Genomic DNA, 10,649 nt, shown 5'->3' with positions numbered 1-10,649 from the left:
TCGCAGTATACCGGAGAAGGACACATTACTCACGGATGTAGCTTTACTCAGACAGTCTTCAATGGTAAACCACTGCAATCTTGACAAACAATGATTTCCTTTACTTCTTATTTGAGGTTTGCTAGCAAGTGTCTCCACCGTAAGTGAGCATTTTGTTCTTTGTATCTATAATAGTCTAAGGTGATCGGAATTGTTCCTCTAGTGGGTCTCCATGTGGATCACATGGATGAGACGGGTCAAAGTCACATTGATCGGACTATCTCAGTTGTTGCATCAGTAGCCTGCAAATAGATGCTTTAGGAATGAAAAAAATAGCAAACAAAATGAGGAATGGTCCAATTTCAATGGGATTATTTTTACGGATCAGAGCCCACCAGATGACCAGTCCCAAGCAGGCTAGACACAGGCAAAATGCCCATTTAATGCCCATTTAATGTGGGAAGTGCTTCTAGTGTTTTCCTTTTCATGTGAGTCCACATTCATTGAATTGTAACTTCAAAAATACCACTTGTATTCCTCAAGCATATTGGATTTCTGCTTCTTCTTCTTCTTCTTTTTGATTCTCTAATTTTGGAATTGTTGATTATAAGTCTTATGTAATTTTCTTGAATTGGCTTGTTGTTGGGGAACAGGAGTGAATGTATTGGTTGGTGTTGGAATTCTCTCTACCCCATTTACAATCAAAGAGGCTGGCTGGGTTAGTTTGGCACTGTTACCTCTTTTTGCAGTTGTCTGCTGTTATACTGGTGTGCTCATGCGATACTGTTTCGAGAGCAAAGAAGGCATCCTGAGTTACCCAGATATTGGAGAAGCTGCATATGGGAAATTCGGACGCCTTCTCGTATCTGTGAGTATCATTTGTGAAATATTATAATCATTCATGGCTGTCCTTTTCTTTTTTTTTTTTTTAATAAATTTGTTGGAAATGTATAGAATGATTAATAAGGTTTCAGGGTATGGCTCACCCCAAATTGTATTGGGTCATTGCTAGAATTTCCAAAATTGTTGTTATGCATCTGTCTCTCATCTATATATAATATTGGGCCGCCACTTAACCTTTTTCTATATTTATTGGGTTCTGTTAATGTTTAGGAACTCTGACTTGATTTCCGGGAACTGGTTCTTATTCTAGAGCCAATGGCATCTAAATGATAGCCCAACCTTCCAAAATAAGGAGCAATTATAGTATTGCTTTTACTTTAAGCTATGGGCTCATAGACGAGAGGTGTGGTTATCATGCATGCTGCATGAAGTTCCATCGTCACTGTGCACATGGCAAACATGTATGGTAATCAGGACTATTAATCTGGTTGGTACCACATGGTTGGACTGTAGGTCATAAATTGTAGTTATTGGGTGACCCTGGCCATCCGATTGTTGTGAATGAGGATGCCTTTTGAATGTGAACCATAGCTCATTTCTGCTTTCAAGTTAATCCTTTCTCAGGCTAATGATCTGATGGCTCTACTACTGTCCAGTAGCCTTGTCTTTTGCTAATGGTCTACCCACATGGTGGCCTACCAAATCAATGATCCTGATTGCAACACGCAAGTGCCACACATAATTGAACTGTTTTTGTGCACATTCCATGAAACCTCATGAAAGCTCACATCATAGCAGGTTTCCTGTATAGTTACTATGTTGCTGCTCTGTTTCTCACAATTCATTTAGGGGCTGTTTAGGGTGTGGATTTGGGGTAGGAACTTGTGAGATCCATAGATTTCAAATTCACACTGTTTGTTTTTTGTTGGAAATTTGCGAACTTTGTGGATTCCCAAATCCACACCTCTGTAAATGCATGGATTTGGGAAGAATCCAAATCCCCCCCCCAAAAGAGACTAAAGACTTCACAAATCCTTGGAACGAGAAACTTTTTAAAAGCAGAAAAGGTAATTCCTTTGCAATAAATGCTCCCCAAGCAAAATACAATCCAAAACAAATCCAGGAGTTTGTAAAGTTCATGGATTTACCAAGTTCACATTCTCATTTCCTTGATTACAAACAGGACCTCGGAACAAACTAATCCTGAAATTGATACCATAAGCTTCTAGACTAATGCAACACTTGCGGTAGTTTAGTTTCCCAGGTCTTCTGATGGTGCTGTATTCTTGATGCAGGTTGTTTTGTACATGGAGTTATATGTAAGTGGACTCAGATTCTGACTAAATGCAGTAAATTACCTAACATAATTGCTTTGCAATTTTTTTGAATTTCTTTATTCCGTGAATGCAGTCCTACTGTGTGGAATTTATTATTTTGGAAGGCGATAACCTTACAAGGCTATTTCCTGGAGTTTCTTTTGATTGGGCAGGGGTTCATCTTGACTCTTTGCACTTCTTCGGAATGTTAACTGCACTGATTGTTCTACCAACTGTTTGGTTGAGAGATCTTCGAGTTATATCTTACCTGTCAGGTGCGGCAAAGTAATCAATATTCATGTGTCTCAGTTTTTTTTTCCTAATTCGACATCTATTTTGACCCCAGCTGCTGTACAAGCAGTCCATCATGTGTATCCTACCATCTCTATTTCCTGGCCCAAGAATCAGGCTGGTGCACTCATCAATCCTGACAGTTTACGAAAGAAATGGAATTCTAAAAAAGCTTAGCCAATCTTTTTAGAAGTTCATTTATTTTGTACATCTCCCTACTGATGAGTCAAGTGGCCTGATTTTTGGGGTAGGTCACACCTTGTGGATGGACCACTAAGATTTTCCATTCACGTGGCTTGCCGCATGCTGTGGCATGTAGATGGTTTGGGATTGACATGCACGTGGAATTAGCAAGCCTCAAAAAATATTGTATGTTTTGAAATTGCTTTTCATCCTAATTGACTAATCATATTTTGTTTGCAGCTGGTGGTGTGCTTGCAATTGTTCTGATATTTCTTTCAGTGATTTTTGTGGGTACCGTGGATGGTGTAGGATTTCATCAGTCTGGTTTGCTGGTGAACTGGCGCCAGATCCCATTTGCTATTGGTGTATATGGGTTTTGCTTCTCTGGGCATTCGGTGTTTCCAAACATCTATCAGTCTATGTCTGATAAAACAAAATTTAACAAGGCAATGGTTGTTAGGTATGGCAACCACACCTTTTCTTATGAAGGAATGCTACGTGCAGAGAAACCTGCTAGTGCCAAACATGTGCCCAACACTTGCCAATGTAGCATAGGTGCGTGACATTGGGGCCGTCCATCAAGTGAGCCCTAAGTTAGATGCCGCTCTCCTGAAATGGTATCCTCGTACGGACTTGACAGCTTCAGCGTACAAGGACCCGGGCTGAGACCAGAACATAGAACACGTCACCATAAGTCTCAGGAGGGGTCATACACGTGGTAGGAAACACGTCCCAGTTCCTTACCTCCAATTACCCGATTATACTCCACTCCTTACTACTTAGCCCATCACCACACCATGAAACCCCTACTGTCACCTTAACACTACACTCCTTACCCCTTAGCCCAACACCAATACATGAAACCCCTACCGTCTCTCTCTCTCTCTCTCTCTCTCTCTCTCTCTCTCTCGTGTTGCACACCAGACAGTATGGCTGTCAACGGGCCAGCAGTTGGATACTAGTGTACCTGTATCCAGGCCCAAGTGAGTGAAAAGGATTTGTATTTTGTTAGGTTCGGACATGGATACCATATACAAGGTACCAAATCAGAATCTGACTGAATTTGGTTAACTCATCAGGTTCTCTCAGGTCGAACTTCTACCATGAATTAGTGTTTGGATCCAGAATCATGTCCAGAATTGCGTTTGGACTTGAGTTCCGCCTGGATCTAGATTTGGGTCCATAGGAAAAACATGCATTTCTATGATTTTCAAGTAATAAATATAAACAAATAGGGGCTAAATTAAAAAAAAAAAAAACAACATATGTTGGGGTATTCTACCCCAACTGATTTCTAATCAGATCTGAGTAAGTGGACTCAAATCTGACCTGATCATCAATCAGGCACAGAATCCGGATTGGGATCCAATCGAAGCAGGGCCAATATCCACAGATCAGGGTATCTATTGACAACTCTACCTGATGAATGGACATCCCTGATTCTTGGGTCAATATACATTATTTACCATGAGGCCTTTGCTTGATGAACAGTCAAGATCTAGTATGTGTACATGTGGGGAGGTTACAGATGAGTGTCTGCAAGTAGCATTCCTCTTTTAATTTACTAGACAATCAGATTATGTGGTCTGCATCTTGGTATTTTACTTCATTTTCTTCTTAAAAGTTCTTATTTTCCTTGTTATATAGCTTTGTTTTGTGTACTGCAATATATGGGAGTTTTGCATCCTTGGGATATCTAATGTTTGGGCAAGGCACGCTATCTCAAATAACTTTGAATTTGCCAAAGAGCTCCATTGCTTCAAAAGTTGCAATATGGACAACGGTAAGTGTCCATATTTGATAGTTCTTTTACTTTTCCTTTCCTTTTGGACTTATTCTTGGTTCTTCCTAACTTTGGTTTTCTTTTCAGGTGATCAATCCTTTCACCAAATATCCTTTTGGCAATTAAAACAGGGTTATTTTTAAAATATTGGGATTTTATTTTTTTTTGACAAGCAACTGCCGGTATCACACATCAATGGGGTGATGTGGCACATGGTACAACATCTGGACTGCTCATCTTGCAGGTTCTATTATGGGTGGGCCATAGCCCAATAATCATTTTGGTTAGGCGATGACAACTACTCGAATGATGGACTTCTGTCCATTGAATTTGAACCCTTTTGTTTTCTTTATTGCCCCTTTTTTTCAGCAAAAAGCTTTGATCGAATAGTTAGAATCATCTGACTCAGATGATTTTTTGGCTATGGTCCAGCTCGGATGGGGCCTTCCAGATGAGTGGTTTGGATGTTATATGTGTTTTGGCATGAAAGGTGTGACTTTTGGTTTGTAATTCTAGTGGTTCAATGTGGGGGAAGATAGGAGGAGAAATGATAAGAGAGGAGACAGAAGAAGAAAAGAAATGGGGGATGATAGCTTAGGGTTGGGCCCCCTTTTTTAGTCTAAATGCAGTGAAAGCGATTAAGATGCCCTTTGGGGTTTACATCTTAAGAAAGTGGTCCTAGGCCTATAGTTTGGGCTATATAGCTCACACAATATGAGTTGTGACTCACAATATGACTTATAGGGCCTGTTTGGTAGCAACAAAAGTTTAGTCGTAGACAAGCTAATGTGTTGGGTTAGGCTAACCTGGGAACCAAGTTGTTAGGCTTACTTGTCTTACACTGACTATTCTGATGCTCTTTGTCAAGCACTTGGAATCAGTAAGGATTATTTGACATATGTGGTGGACGTGCACAAAGAAAACTTAGCACATGTAGTGCTTGAAAATGTAGGTGGCACATGTGGTAAATGTGGGGTGCTTAATGATGTATGGTGGCACATGCAACACATGAAGGGCATCTGGAGGATGACTATAACACATTTCTGGTGCTTGAAGATGCGGGGGCACTTATGGCGCATGGTGCACATGTGCATCACAACCGAATAGTTTGGCATATTCCATAATCGGGACGAGCAAATCTTAAGTTTATTTTAGGAATAACAAAAGCTTTTCAACACAATAAGTTTGATGAAATTGTCCTCTTTTTTTTTTTTTTTTTTGGTTTCTATGTAAAACTATTAGATAAATAATGGACGAGTTGTTAGTCTTGGAAGTCGGAATAAGTAGTTAGGAACCAAACTTTTATTGCTGTCAAATAGCTCCATAGGTTGGGAAGATGAGTTTCGGCTCATCAAATGTACAATGAATGTGGTGAGTCGCGTCTTTATGGTGACCCCTCCCCTTCTTATTGTTGTATTAAGTGAAAATGACAAAAATGCCCTTTGGGCTTACATCTTAAGAAAGAGGTACTAGGCCCATAGTATACCCACACTATATGAGCCATGATCCACAATACAACTCACAGGAAGGCCAATGACATGTATGGTGAATGTTGCAGGCCACATGTGCAGTCAACATGGATGTAATATTTTTGGATGATATTAGGATTCTCGTGTGTGTGTGTGTGCATGCGCGCGCGTTTCTCTCTCTATCTCTCTCTTTTGCATTTTCCTTCTAATTTCCATTATGTTACAAATATTCACAGGCAAGATTTTCTATATTGGTGAAGTTTTTCCTTAACATTGAACAGATATGCTTTATTGATGAATCCATTGGCCAGGAGTTTGGAGGAGCTACTGCCTGTGGGAATCTCAAATGAACTTTGGTGCTTCATCCTTCTAAGAACAACACTTGTCATATCAACCGTGGTGGTTGCTTTTATTCTGCCCTTTTTCGGTATGTATTTTAGTTGTATTTTTAAAGAGAAATATATTTTTAGTTTCAAATAGAATGTGCAAACTGTCAAGAAAGTCTGAGAGATAAACACCATTATCTTGATGATGAACTTCTGACAGCTTAGTTGTTTTGGGACTGCCTTCCTATTATAGTGCATGTGGTTTTTTTTTTTTTTAAACTCCTCTTAGGCTGCGTTTGGATGCACAAGTCAATAAATTGTGAATGTTTAGTTCACAGAGGAAATGAGCGATGCTTTGTGTAGTCTCAGATTGCCGCTATGTTTCTTTGAAGTCCAACTTGAAAATACTGTAATGGCCATTTGGGGGCCACAGCCAAAATATGAGTGCTAAGATAGGAAATTGCAAATTTGGTGTTTCCGCTTTATCATCATCATCATCAGAGCCTTACTCAACTAGTGGGGGTTGGCTACTCAAATCTCATTCCACAATTCACTCTATAAAGGACCATATCCTCAGATACACTATAGGTCATAAAATCTTTTCTTATTACCTCTATCCACATCCTTTTGGGCCTTCCCCTTCCCCTTCCCCTTCCCCTTCTATAGCCTTCAATTTGAACCAACTTACTTTTGATTGGTGCAGTTTTCGATCTTCAATACATATGGACAAACCATCTAAGTCTACTTTCCCTCCTTACCTATTGGGCGCTACTCGTTCCTCAGATGTGTTAGTTTCTAATTCCATCCTTCTCTTCTTGCCACTCATCCATCTCAACATCCTCATTTGATCTTCATTCATTTTATGAACGTGACTTTCCTTGACTGCTCAACATTCTCTCCCATAAAGCATGTCTTGGCTTACAAGTCCTATAAAATCTACCTGGGTGCTGGTGCAGCGCTTTGAATGCAGGCAATGCCCGAACTGACCTTTGCTCATTTCTCTTGCAGCCAGGCATCAGTAAGGCATGGCTTGAAATGTTGTGTCAGGATTCATTAGAAGTATATGGCGAAAACTTTATGCCAGTTGACATCTCACACAAGTCACATAACCCTCCTCTCTCTCTCTCTCACACACACACATAACCCTCCTCTCTCTCTCTCTCTCTCTCTCTCTCAGCTGAGTTGGAACCCAGGAATACATTATTGATAATATCGGTTGATATTATGGGTATTGTATGGCAGCGATGGGATATGGGCCATTAGTTACCATATTTTATGATATCGGCGATAATATCGCTTCATATTGTTGGTTATCGATGACACGTATCACAATATCATTTTATCCCCTTTAAATATCTTCTTGGTATCGACGATTGATATTCAGAGGCAGCCTGCATATAAACTGATGAAAAATAATAATCACAAAACCTTCATTTTTCCTGAGTTCTACTGCTCCCAAAACCTTCCTCATCTAATTTCGACCATTCCCTTGCAAACCCCTAGAAGAAAAACCAATTTTTGTGACCACAATCAAGATCGCACTCTGTTTGGGACCATTTTTGATATGGTGAGATTTTTATTTTCTTCTTATTATTTTTTTCATGTAAATTAGGTGGGAAAAATTATGGATTTGAAACTTCAATTTGGAGATTTGGGGGAAATGGGCCGAATTGGACGAAAGTGGGGAAAATTCAAAATTTTTCCAATTTTACCCAAATCAGTGGCTATCTGAATATGGTTTACAGCTGAGTTGGAATGAGTAGTAACAGAAACTGCAAGTCACACTCTACAACTGAGTTTTCACTCCTTGATTCATTGTATCATTCCCCATATCTCGCTGCTTGTTTTGATTCTGATGTCTTTTTTCTTTTTTTCTTTTCTGAAAGCTCTCTTTTGAACATATAGCTGCTAATGGCTCATTAGCTGGCCTAGCAATTACAGTTTGGTGTTTGGTTGTACTATCTCTGATCTTTCTAAGCTGTTATTGAGGTTGATCTATGCATCGATCACATGATTGTGTAAACATTACATTAGCATTGAACTGAGTATTTTTTCATTTCTGCACATGCAGGTCTGGTGATGGCTTTAATCGGTTCTCTCCTCAGTATACTTGTGGTAAATTCTCACTTTTGCACTTTTGGTAGTGTGAGAACAAGCACATGCTTTGTTTTCAAGAGGAATTTAGGATCCTGCTCATCAGCAAGCATACAACTGGCTGCACCACAGCCAGGGTGCATATGCATCCTTGGTTCAGTGTTCTGACGGTCTGCACCACACATGGGGCATGCTTCAAAATCTCCCAGGTTGACGCATCCCAAGTTCCTAACCCCTTGATCCATGGCCTATATAGATAGATGGTCAAGAACAGACGAAGCAACGGTCTACGTTTAAACGGAAAATCAGCCACAGAGTGAAAATCTTGGAATCTCCCAATCTGGAAGAAATTTGGGGCATCCCCCATCTATGATGGAGTCATTAGATGGACTCTCTGGATTTCCGAGAAGTAGCCCTTACATGTGCAGGATCCCGCACAGATGAGCAAGAGCTTACAACTCTTCTTCTTCTTCTTCTTCTTCTTCTTCTTTTTTTTTTTTTTTTTTTTTTTCATAATTTACGATACCTTGCCCCTAAATAACAAATCTGTTTTCAAAATCCGATTAGTGTTGCTTAGTAAATATGTCCACATACTTGCACCTAATGCATGTATGGATGCACCGTATGTCTATCATTTACTATTATCATGCATGCATGCATGCATCCGTGCATGGGCAGCTCAAATGTTCCCCTTGAAGCATGCTCTCATGCAGTTCCAGAATGCACTTGAGAAAACATCTTTGTTGTACATGGGATGGTTGTGTATGGTGATCGTGACTGTTGATTTGGCGGGCCACTAAGGCCACTGAGTGAAAGATACCTCGTTTCAACACTGAGGTCCTGGCATCGATTCCCTAGTGGGGGTGGCTAACAGTGAAGTGTGATCTGACAGTGGGTGTACTAACAAGCTAACTAAAAAAAGAAAGAAAAAAAGTAAAGGTTTATTCAAAACAACACATCCACATTGAACAGTAATACAGATGGTTGGAGATGCCCAATCTCTGCAGTTTTGGCCCATAGCCCATCCAAGTGGTGGCTTGCCAATTCAATAATCTTGATCACCATGTACATTCGCCAGATGCATGGTGAGGACGGAGCTGCATGAGAACTTCAATGAAGCGCATGGCATTCTCTTTCCTTGTGAAAGGCCTGAAAATCAGGTTTGGTGCACCGTATTGGTCACCATGAAGCTGATTCATATAAGGTGGCATCGTTCATTGACAAAATGGTCCCTATTTGGTACCCCTCAGAAGAAATTCACTGTAATTTTCACATGATTTGGCTGTTGACAGGCAGTTATAATGCCAGCTCTCTGCTTCTTAAAGATTGTGAGGAAGAAGGCAACAGCTTTGCAGGTACAACCCGAAGCTTATCATGCATCTGCATTTTCAATTCCCATCTATTCTTGGTGAGAGACATTTACAGCCTTCGTATATGAAAAAGCATCCCGCTGTCTGAGATCTTCCTGTCTCTTTGGTTGGAGATTGTTCGCTGCTTCTAATCTGTTGCTTTCTCTCATATTCAGGTTGTTCTCAGCATCCTAATAGTTATATTGGGCGTCGTAAGCGCAGTCTTCGGAACATACTCTTCACTATCGAAGATCGCCGACACTATTTGAATTAATTGATCAAGCCAAAACAATAAAATATGCAATGTGGAATTCATCGTAGGGATGAGAGTTGGAATTTTTGAAACTGGAATGAATGTCCTCTATAATGGCTCGCCTCTCATATGTGGCAACATGGCATATATGTGCAAGATCTAATCCACTTATCAGATGGGTTCCACCATTTACATGCCTTATCTAACAAGGGAGACTGTGGTAATCAGGTGGGGTACATGAATGTGGACCACCGGCCTATTTCTCTCAACTTTCCATTTCTTTTAAGTTAGCTTCAGCCCACCTATGCAGTGTGCCCCCCTTGGTAAGCGGCCTGGATATCTCTCACATATAGCATACTGCCACGCGTAAGAGGCCACTACCATTTCTTTTAAAAAATCCATTTTCTGATGGTGGGCTTATTGTCATTAATCGAATTACTTGTAACAGTCCAATGCTGTAGCGGCAATTTATTGTGGATGTTTTGTTTGCAATGGAGTGTTTGGATGTACCAAGAAAGCTCCCTTTATGAGAATGAGCTTATCAAGATTTGAACACGTTATTGTGGGCTGGGCTCCAGCTTTGCCTAAGAGCTCGTCATCCCGGGTCGAGCCTTTTTGATGGTGCACACAAAATGAACGGTATAGATCTTGCACAAAGTGGACAGTTGGGCTCTGCATGAGCATTGTGGGTGGGGCTTGTTCCTGTTTGTTTTGACCCATCATGGGCCCAGGCCAGCTCGGGCCTAGGATTTACTACGCCTGT

The 10,649-nt window shown here is 40.5% G+C and overlaps 1 protein-coding gene across 1 annotated transcript in view; it reads left to right on the top strand.

Moving 5' to 3' along the window:
* Positions 1-10,295, top strand: part of LOC131256829 (amino acid transporter AVT1A-like) — a 13,508-nt gene extending 3,213 nt beyond the window's left edge. The window contains exons 2-12 of the mRNA XM_058257882.1: positions 1-64; positions 633-847; positions 2,118-2,141; positions 2,233-2,413; positions 2,853-3,072; positions 4,260-4,395; positions 4,483-4,506; positions 6,150-6,291; positions 8,262-8,305; positions 9,577-9,639; positions 9,810-10,295. The exon at positions 1-64 is cut by the window's left edge and continues 226 nt beyond it. Of these exons, the coding sequence (XP_058113865.1) occupies positions 1-64; positions 633-847; positions 2,118-2,141; positions 2,233-2,413; positions 2,853-3,072; positions 4,260-4,395; positions 4,483-4,506; positions 6,150-6,291; positions 8,262-8,305; positions 9,577-9,639; positions 9,810-9,902 (1,206 nt within the window). The 3' untranslated portion in view covers positions 9,903-10,295. The remainder of the gene's footprint in view (positions 65-632; positions 848-2,117; positions 2,142-2,232; positions 2,414-2,852; positions 3,073-4,259; positions 4,396-4,482; positions 4,507-6,149; positions 6,292-8,261; positions 8,306-9,576; positions 9,640-9,809) is intronic.
* Positions 10,296-10,649: the final 354 nt, after the last annotated feature.

This window comes from Magnolia sinica, chromosome 9 (assembly GCF_029962835.1).
Source record: "Magnolia sinica isolate HGM2019 chromosome 9, MsV1, whole genome shotgun sequence".
NCBI lineage: Eukaryota > Viridiplantae > Streptophyta > Magnoliopsida > Magnoliales > Magnoliaceae > Magnolia > Magnolia sinica.
This window is presented reverse-complemented; position numbering and strand designations above follow the sequence as displayed.